This window comes from Apiospora marii (assembly GCF_038362585.1).
Source record: "Apiospora marii strain CBS 49790 chromosome Unknown utg000004l_segment0_segment0, whole genome shotgun sequence".
NCBI classification, from domain to species: domain Eukaryota; kingdom Fungi; phylum Ascomycota; class Sordariomycetes; order Amphisphaeriales; family Apiosporaceae; genus Apiospora; species Apiospora marii.
In genome coordinates this window covers 2,391,475-2,404,628 of record NW_027117375.1, presented here as the reverse complement: position 1 = coordinate 2,404,628, position 13,154 = coordinate 2,391,475, and the positions used below count along the sequence as shown (strand labels likewise).

The window sequence follows — 13,154 nt, the reverse complement described above, 5'->3', positions numbered from 1 at the left end:
GGGATGAGGGGTTCAAGTGTAGCATTTTCATGCGAACGGCGTTGTCTAGCTGTAGGGGCTCGGTCGCCAAGGCTTTTCGACCAAGAGACTTTTGGGATATGAAGCGGAGCGATTACCGGATCTATTGGGTGTTCAGATTACCTTTACCATCACCCCTATATATCTTGGTACGTAATCATTCAAGTACTATCTGGCATCGAAAATATTTCCATGCGGCATGCTGCACTTCATCCTGTCAACTGTGCGGTGTGGTTTTTGGTACAAACCGACATGCAACGCCTAAAAGGGTGAAACGCGGGCGCTCAGGAATTCATATGCGCAGGCATCAAGCATGAAGTGGAAGCATTGTTGTTGAAACAGTAAGATATTTGTAGGGAAGAAGTAATGTACGAGCTTACACAGCGTAGGCGCATGCAGCATAAATATCTCTTCCCATCCTTCGTTATTCATAAAACCCTGGCCCACCGATCCAGGCACATACCCAAGAAGATGAAAGTAACCCAGCCCGTCCCAAGACGAAGGACTGTTGAACGTAGCAAGTTGGTCACCCCCTTATTTCATAGGGGGGTTTTCTAGGCAGCAGGAGCAGCAGGGGCAGGGGCACCAGCACCCGCACCCGCGCCGGCACCTGCTTTACCCCCAGCACCTCCGATCAAACCACCGGTCAGGCCACCGAGGATCCCACCGATGCCCCCTGTAAACACGCCTTCTCGTCAGTATAGGGTTCATCAAGGGGTCCTTGTGTCTTCTTTGCTTACCTTGCCCTCCGGCGTTGGCGTTCCCTCCGGCGCTGCCACCTGCTCCTGAAGTTGGGGTGTTAGAGACTTACTTCCTACTACTCTCTACATACAATCACAGCATGTGGGGGAGTTTACTTACCACCGGTCAAGCCTCCTGTCAAGTCTCCAATGATACCACCAATTCCACCGGCGCCGCCCTGTGCGCCTCCCTGGCCTCCTGCGCCTGCGTTTCCTCCGGCTTTGGCACCTGCGCCGAGATGATGTGTCAAAAAGGGGGTAAAGGAGAAGAAACGATGCAAAGACGAAGAAGAAGAAGAAGAAGAAGCGGTGGCAAGGCTCGATATAGGCCAGTCATATGTCATCGTGAGAGATAGGATAGGTATAGCACTTACCGCCAGCCAGGCCACCGGTCAGATCTCCGAGAATGTTGCCGATCCCGCCTTGGGCGCCCCCCTGCGCGCCGCCTGCACCTCCTGCTCCGGCGTTCCCATCGGCTTTACCGCCGCCGCCGATCAGGCCGCCGATGATCCCTTCCAATCCGCCTCCGGCGCTGGGATGAGAGTCAGCAAACCAGATCTACAAAAAGGGGGGACGAGATATATTAGCCTACCCAGCGTTGCCGCCTACGCCGCCTCCGATCAGACCCTCCAATCCATTGGATCTGTGGTGTATATGGTTAGCCCTGGCTTTATGATATATAGCTAGGTAGTCGAGGTTGACTTACTGCTGCTGAGGGACTGGCACAGCGGCAACAGTGGTGAAAGAAGCGGCCAGCGCGGATACGAAGAGGGTTGAGTAAAGCATCTTGTTCGGGTGTATTTTACAAGAATAGAGTAGTGTTCTACACTGCGGATCGAAGGGAAGGGAAGAGAGACACAAAGGAAAAGAAAAGGATGAACGAAGTCAATCAACGACGACGGTTCGGGGTGTTCGAAGCGAATGAATAGCTGAGTGCTGATGAGCAAGCGTATAGCAGCATTCTGGCCCAAGAAGACATGCTCTCTTATATAAGTACTTAGGTAGGAGACCATCGACTATATGGGGTCGATTATTGTAGTCAGGGTCTCGAACCTTGGATATCTCCAAGTCTCGCGGCATTCTTTCTTCCCATTACCACCGGCGGTTTCGAATATCGTACAATCATTTCGTCCAGCAAAGGAACAAGACTAACAGCACGTCACTATATGTGCATGGCGGGATTCATCAATTTTCAGTTTACCGGAGACATGCTAGGCGCGGAAAGGCGCTAGATCTCAGACAGCTGACACTGCCCACGGTTCGTCACCCCCGCTGCCCCGACCTTGGGCCGATCCGTGGGTTCGCGCCGGCGCCCCGTAGTTCTGCCCGTAGCTTGGGCGGGCAATGGGTAAGAAACCGGGATTACCCCAGTCCTAGCCGTGGCGTGAAACCGACTAAATCCAAGTTGACATGTTCTCGCCGATGAAACACAGATACATACTCAATCGGGTTTCCCTCATCTGATGTCGTGGCTAGAGTACATTACCGCATGAAGGGGTCACTCTAGCGGCGCGATAAATTCCCATGTCAAGTCATGCATGCATGGACATTCAAGGCAAAACGCATTTCGATTCATCTCATGTTGTCGCGGGCCAACTGGCTTGATAGTGCTGACATGTTGATGGAGGCAGGTATTTGGAATAGACCCAATCACGAACTAGCATCGATGCGATGGGACGGGACATGAACTTGAACTTGGCACCGAAAGAGTCTTCTAATAGCCTGTATGCCGTCTAGTGACCCGGCGTTATTCCGTTTACGGATTCTGGTACTTTTGCTGTCTGCCCTTTTGGCTTGAGCACCGGTCTTGGCACCGTACTTTATCCTCTCTGAGAAGGTCAATCCCGTATACTCAAGCTTTTGTCATGCGTCTTTAGTACAGACTCCCAACTATAATATATGTATAACGGTTATTGTGACCACACGGCTCTCATCACCTAGAACACAGATGGACACACCGCAGTTCTTGGATCAATAGCTTCCAGGGCTGGTATAAGTACGGTATCTGACAAATAAGAAGTACGAGTCGCCATGTGAAATATGCTAAGTGCTTAAACGTTGCCGCCAGAGTGACACATCTGACTGGTAAAACGAGCATGACGAATGTCTCTGTTCTTGGGATATCGAGGTGATTGATCGCGAGGGCAAGGCATCTTCTTGGGAAGGCACACCTCGCGAGATGGAAAAGGTATAAATAGGGGCTCGTCCCGAACATGTGCGAAAGAATTAAGTACATATTCACCACAGTAAAGGCTCGTGGAAAAAAACAAGAAACGCATCCGCAACAAAACTCCTAGGCTCGACCGGCCGAGACAGAAACCAGAGCAACTATGCCTCAACCCCGCAACCCCCTGACCCTCGGCGGCGCCGCCTTCCTCGTCGCCACAGCCCTCGTGAGCCCGGCGCTGGCCCGCCACTGCCAGAACCTGACGATCCCCGTGCACATCACGGCCGCCAACACGGACCTAGGCGACGACTTCGCCACGCCGCAGACCGACGCCGAGTTCACCGACTTCTTCCTGTCGAGCCAGCAGCACGGCCGGCAGCCCCCGGACACGACCGACCCGCCCAAGACCAGGAACGTGACGGGCGACTACGAGCTCGCCGCGACCTACTGCGAGCCCTCCTCGGGCAGTAGCGGGACCCCCAAGGTTCTGCAGCTCCTCACGCACGGCATCGGCTTCGACCGCAGCTACTGGGACTTTGCCTACCGCGACTACGAGTACAGCTACGTCAACCACGCCCTGGCCCACGGCTACGCGACCCTGGCTTGGGACCGTCTGGGCCTCGGCGAGTCGACGCGGCTCGACCCCGTGCGCGAGGTCCAGCTGCCGCTCGAGGTCGAAGCCCTGCGGGAGCTGACGCGGCTCCTGCGCGCGGGCTACGTCGTCGTCGGCGACGTCACCGCCCTGCACACCGACTTCTTCGCCCCCGGCGCCTACGACCCGGACATTCTGGAGCCGGCCTACGCCGCCACGCAGCCGACGACGGTGGGCGAGATCGTCACCGGCAGCTACATGGCCAACACCAAGCTCGACGTGACCGTGCCGTCGCTGGTCATCACGGGTCGTAAGTGTGAATGACTGAATTATTGTCTCTCTCTCTCTCACTCCCTGTTAAGTCTGCAATAACAGAAAAGGACTTGATCTTTTGCGGTACCGACTGCTATGGCACCAATGACCCGAGCTTGCACTCGCTCCTCGATCTGGCGAGCGCAAACTTCCCACTGGTGAGCCCCAAAGCCATGTCCACAATACCCGTAAATGGATCGGGCCATGGCTTGAACCTGGTGAGTTGACACCCCAGACTTGGGTTTGGGTTTCCTTTCCCATCTCCGTCACTCAAACGGCCCGCCCTAACCAAGTGTCGACTGGCACAGGACACCAATCACGAGTACACGTACAGCAGCATTAGCAGCTTCCTAATGAGCAATGGCCTTTCGCCATAATCTGGGCCAAGGTCGAGTCACGACAGTTTCTTTCCTTCCTAGGCACACACAGCCAGGGAGCTCAGACCTGGCGTGGCATCCAGACATCATATATAAGACTCAACTCGCAGGAAGGATCATCATATACACAGGCAGACAAACTGTAGATAGAGTGTGACCATGTTCATCTGTCTGTTGTATGGAGAAAAACGTACTTACAATGGGTTGGTTGTATTATGTTTATAGTGTTCTCAAAGTGTCCAATCAATGCTACCTCATCTCAATTGGCACTTCCCGCTGAGTCGTCACCCCCTATGTACCGCTTCCCAATGCCGCCCCTGAACCGCTCCCTTATCTCATAATCGTCTGTCCCCAAAATAAAACGCTTGAGCTGTTTCGCCACCGGCCTCTTCGCAGAGACCAGCACAGCCCGGGTCTGACTTGCCAAGGGTTCTACAGCATGACAGCGAAGCCAATCTAATGCCCACTCCAGCCGCTACCAACAACCGTACTGAACAAGAATGCCCCAACTGGGACTGTATACTGCTGTCTCTTCACAGCAACAAGCAGCGTAGAAATGAAGATGGCCTTTGGTTGCTTAGAAGCCAAAGGGGTTTTCAGGAGCTGCAGACTGTTAGAGATATCGGACGTGTGAGAGCCGGCCATAAAAACTTACTAGCATGTGCAAGGTTTGCACGCCGCCCCGTTGCTTGGGGAGCGATCTTGTCGGCGACTCCAAAGCGGACCGGGGGTGCTGGCCCCGTCTGCTGGGGCACTAGAGGTGCAGCGGCAGGGGGCTGAGATTGCGGCGTGCCGCTATTTGCGTTGGAGTTGAAGCCAGAGCTGAAGCCGGGGTTGAAACCGGTTGGCTGCTGCTGCAGCGGAGGCATGCCCGTCCTCTGAGGCTCAAGAGCAGGGGGAGGAACGAATTAACGCCCGTGGCTTGCGGGAATTGCTGCCCAGGGTTGAATCCGCCCTGGAACCCGGTAGGTTGAGACTGAACAGGCCCGAATTGCGAGGCTCGAGGATCGGCGAACGGGCTTTGCATCTGCGACGCACCCGTCATCTGTGGCTGCATGAACTGGTTCTGCCCGAAGCCCGTCTGTTGCGGTTGCATACCGGCACCAGCGTTGTAACCCATCATCCCAGGGCCCGTCTGTTGGGGCTGGAAGCCTCCCATGTATTGCGGCTGCATCCTCTGCTGGTTCAGATCGTTCAGACTTTGCCCAGGAGGTGCCAAGCCCGTCATCTGTGGCTGCAACGGCGGCGGCGCGAATTGACTAGGTTGCGCCGACTGCGGTGCCGAGAGGGGTCGCGAAGGTGGCGGCGGCATTAACGTTCCTTGGCCCTGCGTCATCTGCGGTGCTATGGGCCTTTGACGACTTGCCAAGCCAAGGTTCAGGGGCTGGGCACCGGCAGACTGGCCTGTGGGCATGCTCTGGAGCCCAGTCGGCTGCTGCGCCAGTCCAGCAAAGAACGCTGGGCTCGCCCCGGGGGCTTGGGTGGCGGCCGGTTGCTGTTGAGGCGCGGCTTGCGGTGGGGGTTGAACAACTTGGGCCGGTGCTGTTGGCTGAGCCTTGACTGGCTCTAGAGGCTGCGAAAGCAAAGAGAGGTCCAGCAATGCCTGTGTAGGTGGTGCTGGTTTGGGTGCCTCCGGCTCTGGCGCAGCAGCCGCCTTGGGCTGCGGCTCAGGCTGTTTCGAAGGCTTCACATCCCAGGCATCGTCATCAAAACCACCGCTGCTCTTGTCGCCTGCCTTGGGTTGGCTGGCGGCACCAGGAGAAGGTGTGGACGATCCTTCAGCTGCAGATTCCTTCTGCTGAGAAAAGGCCTTGGGGTCAACAGTATCGTTGGTCTGAGTCGCCGGCGCAGGCCGGCCTTTTCGGGTGTTGTTTCGGAGCGTCCCTCCAGGTCCTGAGAAAAGCCCGCCTTCGCCCCCTTCGTCTCCCGCAAAACTGACGCCCTTCTTCTTGCCGTCTCGTCCGAATCTCTTGTCCAGGTGACGCATCACCTTGATGATATCACCTTCTCGGAGCCCAAGGCTGCGGAGCACCGTGGCGTCAACGTCAGGCAGTACGCTCTCATCCATCGAGTCTTTGTTAAACGCCTGCGCGTATCGCTCGCAAAGCCCGACTGCGACCTCGCAAGACAGGAAGAATTGAAACCAGTCGTAGTCATTACCGTTACTGATGGACGCGCCGACCGTCTTTTTGCTTGAGGATGACTCTTTCGGTGGCCTCGTGGACTGCGCGCGCTTAACTTCGGATAGGGGCTTGTCCTCATCCAGCGAAATGCCCGTGATTAGCTCCACGTATTCGAGATCTTTGACTGACATTTTGTTAACGGGAACGGCAATCTTAACGCCGTTGGTCTTGTGCAGATTGATCTTCCCGTCCTTTAGGCCAAGGAACTGGGCTTCGACACTGAAGGACTTGGTTCGATCGGTCCACACCCGAATCTTGTTAGGGTCAGGTTCTGGGTGCATATGATTAGCCATTCTGTTCGTATTGCGGTCATGGGGTGGTGTCAAGGACATCCCGACTTACTCGACTTGTGTGTACCAGAGCGGCCGCTGCTACTGCCTTCGGATCGGCCGTTCTCTCGTTTGCTTCGCTGCTGGCCATGTTGGTTACTACTTTCTGCGGCTGACAAACTACTATGTCTCTCAGGCAAACGCATGCCAGGTCCTACCTCTGCTGCTTTTTGATCCCTCTTCATGGCCTCCTTGGTCAACCGCTCTTCCTCGAGACGATTTTGTGCGACGGTTGATTTGCCAGCGTCCAGGCCCGATGGCGTGATTGGCGATAAAACGGTCTCCTTGACCTCGATATAACTGCTGGGAACGACGCCTTCCTTCCCGTTCTTCACGCGTCGCACCTGCCACCACTCCTCGCTCTTGAGATCGTCAATGATGGTGACCTCGTCTCCGACAGCGACTGTCACCTCGTCATCCCCCTGTGCCATGAAGTCGTAGAGAATCACTCCCCGCTTCTGGCTGTTCTTACTAGTGCCCGCCAAGATGACCTCACGAAGGCCCTCGGCCCTCACGGCCCCGGACAGCTCGCCCAGAGCACTCACGATTTCGGCCGCCGTGTCCTTGGCGCCAGCATGGAAATCGATGCTTCGGCTGGGACGAACTAGCTCCAGGAATACGTGCTTGCCCTCGCGAGAGTAGTGCGTCATTTTGTCGGCGGTCCACTCGTTAGTTGGGCCGTCGTGGGCGCGCTCGGGCGCGATCAGGATGACACCCGTCTTAAGGTTGACACCAAGGGTGGTCGGCATCTTCTTCTTCTTGCCCATGACCGAAACCATCTCGTTGATATTGTACATATGAAACCCTCCTGGCGCGATGCGGCCGGTGGTACCAGCCGGTACTTCATCGTTCCGCTCGCGCCGGCTCATTGTTCGCTGCGGCGGCGGGGATTGGAGCTCAGCAGAATATGCCGATTGCGAACGGGGCCGGGACGGGAGGGCCGGGCTCGGTTCCTCTTCCGATTCTTCCGAAAGGTATTGCTGGCGGGGCGGGGGGACAGAAATCGGAGGCGGAGTGGGCGCTCGGGTTGAACTTCTGCCATGCATAACGCCAGCCAGTGCAGCTGCCGGGTGGCCTGCTCCGCGGCTCGTCTCCGAGGGGGCAGAGGGCTGCCGGGTAGGGAGCGGAGGGCTTTGGGGCTCTTCAGGTTCGGCCGGAGCAGCCGAGCGAGTAGGAAGTGCTGGTGGTGGTATGGACGTGGGCACAGGCACAGGAACCGGAGCGGCCGGTGGTGCTGGCTCTGCCTCGGGCTCTGGTTCGGCAGCAGCCGTCGTGTCCGCCTCCACAGCACCGCCCATTTCAATATAGTTGGCGGGGACGAAGCCGAAATCGCCATTGAGCCCTACCAGAATCCAATCGGGATCTGAAGTATCGTAGACCAACAATTGCGCATCTTCGGGGAAGGACAGCTCCTCGTCGGTCTGTCTTGTGTACTCGTAGAGGGCACGAGCTTGTGCAACAGCCGGGGCCTACGGATGATGTCAAGGAGTCAGTCGACGCATGGCACTGGGGCTACTGGGACCCGAGGAGTTATAACGGCATAGTAGGAGACGGGGGTGATGCATACTTCCTCGACATAATTGTTTGGTACCAAGCCCTCGGGCTCGTCGTCGTCCTCGGCGCTCGCTTTCTTCTTTGCCTTCCACCAGTCGTCCTCCTGGCTCTTTTCTAGAACATAAAGAACATCGCCTTCAGTAATGGCCAGCTCTCCCTCTCCTTGGGGCGCGTAGTCATATACGGCCTTGTAAACACCGAGGAACCCCATGGCTGCGATGTTGGGTATGGATGCAGTCGCAGCAGGGATCGATCGAGGCAGTTCTGTAGGTCGGGTTTGGTGGTGTTTGTAAATACGGTACGGGGGGGTTACTGGGGGGTACGGGTACGGGTACGGGTGTGAATTGGAGTGTGTCGGTCGGTGGTGCCTGGCTGGGTAGGTAAGAGCTCTCGGATGACGCGTTATCACTGTCGTCGGATCATCACGATCGGTTCGGCGCAAGCGGCGGGATCCTTGGGCCGGTAAGCTGCAAATAGAAATGCAGTTCAGGTAAAGTGGCAGACAATACCGAACGTCGGGTTGAGTGGTGTTGTCTGTCCTGCACAACCGGTAGCGGTAGGGGGGGGGGGGGCACGACTTGAAGGGCAGGTGGGTTTGATTGGTGGGTGGGTTACGAGGAGAGAGAACTGGGACGGTTGGAATTGGAGCGCAGGCCAAGTGCGTACAAGGCAGGTGCATGTGAGACCCTGCCGAGCAGAAGAAACGATACTGCCTAAGTAGTAAGGATGGGTGTGGGATTTCGAGATGCTCAATCAATTACAAACGACGCTCTCCAAAAGCAGCCAACTTTGGGATCTAGGGAACAAGATTGGTGGCCGCTGGACTGGAACCTATGAGGTAAGGGACAAGTGGGTCACTTCATGTCGGCCGCCGCCCAAAGCTCATGGATCAAATGTCCGTGCATAGTGTGTGGCCGCAGCTGCGCACCGTTAAGTAACTTATTGGCTTGCTACCATGACCGACTATAGTCACAGGCACAAGCACAGGCCCGATTCTATATGTATATAATTTACGTCTAGTACCGAGTTCAAATAGGAGATTGGGCGGTTATTTATCAGTACCATATCACCCTCAGCCATGTATGTATGTATGTAGATATCTCCCAAGCCAACTAGGTACTTTTTTTTTTCCCCGCATTGATACTTATTCATGCATTGGACGGGTTCGAAAAGGGGACGCCGCCACTACGCGCGTCTGATCAACTACATTTTACCTACCGCCCGGCTCACAGTGCTTCGTCCTTCGGAACACTCCTCTTAGGGGCGCTGCGAATGGAGCCAACACCATCGTCGGAACCATTGACAGACGAGCTTTGTCGCCTACTAGCGCGCCTCGTAGCTCGTGCCATCATTCCCGGCAGGTATCGTGGTTCGTGGCCGGAGAGATGCATCTCCCTCTCCGTTGGCCACTGCCCATCGCGCGATGACCCCGATACGGCCGACTGAGGAGTAAGGTTGTTCAAATCGGCCTGCGCTGGTACCGAGACTCCGACAAACCCGTGAGACTTGGTATCATGAAGGGTTGTGTTACTGGCTAAAGTGGTCTTGAGCGACGATGTGGGCGAGTTGGTAACAACCGGCTTCAGCAACCCAGGGTTTTCCGACGTAGAGCCCGTGGCCGTCTCCTGGGGCGCAGCTGAGCTGTAACTTGCGATCCTTTGAAAAAGTCAGTAACATTCCTTGAGACGACGCACGAGAGGTACTCACAGGCGATGCTCTTCCACCCAAGTGTGGTATCTGAATTCCTCCCGGCGATCAGGTACGTTGGTTTTGGCCATTTGGTTCCCCTCTTTGCCAGGCAGATTGAACTTTGGCCCAAGCCATTGCTGCTTGATCGAATGCTCGTACCCGCTTTGTTTGACCGAGTTCTTCGCCAGCTCGCACATATCTACTGGGCTGAGCTTGTAGATCTGCGCAGCCACGGCGTACTCCTCAATCAGGGGCTCCTTGGTAAAGGCAAACTGCAGCGGGTCATCCGTCGAAAGTGACACGTTCAGACCCCGTTTGAAATACTGGTGGAACGGGTTTCTCTCGTAGGCGAGGAACAGAGCGTTGTTGCTCAGAGGCGACATGGCTATGCCGATCTGTTCCAAGTAGAAGATATACTGGAGAAGCGGCACCTTTCTCAGCAGTAGCCCATGGCTAATGCTGTGGCTGCACAAGAGGGCGATGGCAAGGTGTTCACTATCACCTGCTTCTCCGCAATGTGGGCGCAACAGCAACGTGTTGAACCCACGCTGCCGGCGCCAAAAGTTCAGCGAAGTCATGTTGGCGAACAGATAGTAGATCCAGTAGCTGTAGGGCGGATTTTGTTTGGAATCCCATTCCTTGGGCACGGGGAACTTCTTGTACAATCGACGCTCGACCTTGCTCTCGTCGTCAACGCTGTCGAATCCAATGACTCGCTGGAGGAAGATGTGCAGCTTAGGATGGCTCTCGGGGTCTTTCGTCACTTCGAACAGGGGCAGGAATACGTTCTTAACAACCTGCTCGTAGCTCTCCATCAAGCCTGTGGCTTTATACACATCGTAGAGCCGTGGAATTTGGATAAGCCAACGAACGTTGTGGGAGATGAGCTTGTTATCCACCACCCAGGCAGCAAGCTTATCCCACTCGTCCATCGACTTGCCGTATATGGATATACGCCACTCTACCATCTGATACTTGCTCGACTCGAGATCAGCAATGACTTCCTTGGTGATTTCGGCGAGGTACCGGCCTTGGATGTGATTGTCTGTCTTCAAAAAGATCGTCCTCAGTCGGGACTCCCCAATGGGGTTATACTTCAAGTTGAACTTGTCGAACCTGTGGAAGGAATCGGTGTGGGCGTGCATGTCCAGGGTATCAATACTCAGGTCGTACGCGGTGAGCTTAATACTTTCAAAGACCTCGGCAAGGGTGAGGACCTTGCCATCTCGGACCAAGACCTGCTCATTGGGACACTTCTTCATCTTACTCTTGATGAAACGCAGGAGATGCTTTTGGTTCATGCAGGCAGAGTGGTGAACATGGGTGTCAACCTTTCTCACATTGTAGAAGTCGCGATGCGGAACTTTCTTGCTGTCTGCAGTCTCCTGGTATTCGTTCAGGAGCGTATAGAGGTTGAATTTGCCCTCGAGGTATTGCAAGCGTCGAAAGGCAAAACTTTTACTGGGTCCATCTGATGATATGGCTAATATATTCTCCAGGTCCATGTAGTAATCTTTGATGGTAGGGACGCCGACGACGGGCGTGTTGGCCGCCTCTGCTTCGGCGTTTTCGAAAACCTGGTACACGCCGTTGTCATCGAGCCTGAACGCGAAATCGCTGGGTGGGGGCAGAGGCAGCAAGTCTTCGACCTCGAAGTCCTCGCCGACATCGTGCCCGGGCTTGCGCTTCTTAGACGCGCGCTTCGACCTGGCATCCGAAGCCGCCGCTGCAGCCTCGTCGAGGGCCGCTTGGGTATCAGGCTGAGCAGGGAGCACCGTGCTGTTGCTGAGACTGTTGACCGCTGTAGGGGCAACGGTATGGGGACCGACCCACGCCGGCTCCGGGGGCGGAGGATAGATGTCCCAACTGGGGTCGTCCTTGGGATTGTCGCCATCACGCTGCACCGAGAGACGGATGTACTTGTGGCGAATGTCGAGAATCTTCTGGATGTTCTGGAAGATGGTGCTCAACTCGGCGGCAATGTGTGGGTCATTGTCGGCGAAGCCAGTGCCCAACCCCATCGGCACCTGACCCTCTGGCAGGGCCATGTCCGGGAGAAGTTGGTTTTCGGTCCCGCCAGCAGCCACGTCCTCTGTGCCCAACATGTTTGGGGTTCGGCCAGGATTACCCCCGAGAGATGGTCGAGTGGCAGTTCGCGGCGCGGGTTCTTGGCTCAGGCTAGAACGGGGAGGTGAGGGGCCGACGTAGGGTAGCTTATAGCTAGAGGATGAAGTGGCATTTGTGCAGCTCAAGGGAGGAGTTTGGCCCTCGACTCCACCAGGGGCACCGAAAGTCTCCAGCGTTCTCGGACCGTTCCCGGCAGAGACCACAGGACTCTGAGGGGGGTGGGTGGTGTGAGACTGAGCCACTTCCCCGCCATCTGCCCGCTGGTATTCCTGCTGATGTCTCTGGTAGAAGAGCTTGGCATCGGTCTGGCTCATCTGCCGCTCGTCCACGGGGTCGTAGAATGCCGTTCTCTTGGGGCGGTCTCGATACAGCATGCCCTCGGCGGAAAGCTCGTCCGATGGCGTAGGGGCCGGGTGTTGCTGCGCATTACGCCCGTCTTCTGTCTCATTGTCGCTTTCGACTGCATACGCATACCGTTCATCCTCGTCGGTGTCGCCATCCTCCTGGAAGAACTTGGACGACGGAGCGTCGAGGGGCGTCTCCATTTCCGGCAGATCGTTTACTAGCAATCGGTCTGATCAGTACCGGGTAGCAGTTTCGAAGCTGTGCGGGCGCCACCCGTTGGGACTTTACTCGGATACCATGGTATGGCGGGGTAAAGTGCGACTATGATAGAGAGAGACCAGTGTGCACTTACAAGGGGGCATTGTTTCGCGAGGCAATCGCTGTGCGACGGGAACTCGAGGGAGGGCCTGCAACGGAACGGAAATGATCAGATGGAAGCAGGTGCCTGTCTCAAAGTAAGAACGAAGGCTAAAAGTTTGAACCCCGATGGAGGAGATATTGCCGTCTCGTCCTTTGAAGTTTGACGTACGAGTCTATCCCTCTAGTCTGTAGCTTAAGTTCTTTAAACTACTGTAGGTATCACTTGCCTGCTTTGGGTAGGTACATACGCACCAAGGAGCCTTGTTAGAGCCTGATCAATCGGAGTCTCTACCTAGCGGCAGTGAGTGCTATGTATGCAAGTTGGATTGATACGACTCAGGCTCGCCCCCCCCGCCGAAAA

The 13,154-nt window shown here is 55.9% G+C and overlaps 4 protein-coding genes across 4 annotated transcripts; 1 reads left to right on the top strand and 3 right to left on the bottom strand.

The window, feature by feature from the left end:
• Nucleotides 1-572: 572 nt before the first annotated feature.
• Nucleotides 573-1,544, bottom strand: PG985_006686 (uncharacterized protein; the record flags this gene model as incomplete). The annotated part of the gene is made up of 3 exons (XM_066826455.1): nucleotides 573-694; nucleotides 1,133-1,290; nucleotides 1,465-1,544. The coding sequence occupies 3 exons, from the start codon at nucleotides 1,542-1,544 to the stop codon at nucleotides 573-575; spliced, it is 360 nt and encodes a 119-aa protein (XP_066686062.1).
• A 1,544-nt stretch (nucleotides 1,545-3,088) lies between these two features.
• Nucleotides 3,089-3,841, top strand: PG985_006685 (uncharacterized protein; the record flags this gene model as incomplete). The annotated part of the gene is made up of 1 exon (XM_066826454.1): nucleotides 3,089-3,841. The coding sequence occupies one exon, from the start codon at nucleotides 3,089-3,091 to the stop codon at nucleotides 3,839-3,841; it is 753 nt and encodes a 250-aa protein (XP_066686061.1).
• A 942-nt stretch (nucleotides 3,842-4,783) lies between these two features.
• Nucleotides 4,784-8,483, bottom strand: PG985_006684 (uncharacterized protein; the record flags this gene model as incomplete). Its single annotated transcript, XM_066826453.1, has 5 exons — nucleotides 4,784-4,809; nucleotides 4,862-5,090; nucleotides 5,120-6,660; nucleotides 6,732-8,187; nucleotides 8,286-8,483. 5 exons carry the CDS (start codon nucleotides 8,481-8,483, stop codon nucleotides 4,784-4,786), a joined length of 3,450 nt encoding a protein of 1,149 aa, XP_066686060.1.
• Nucleotides 8,484-9,498: 1,015 nt separating this feature from the next.
• Nucleotides 9,499-12,633, bottom strand: PG985_006683 (uncharacterized protein; the record flags this gene model as incomplete). Its single annotated transcript, XM_066826452.1, has 2 exons — nucleotides 9,499-9,928; nucleotides 9,980-12,633. The coding sequence occupies 2 exons, from the start codon at nucleotides 12,631-12,633 to the stop codon at nucleotides 9,499-9,501; spliced, it is 3,084 nt and encodes a 1,027-aa protein (XP_066686059.1).
• Nucleotides 12,634-13,154: the final 521 nt, after the last annotated feature.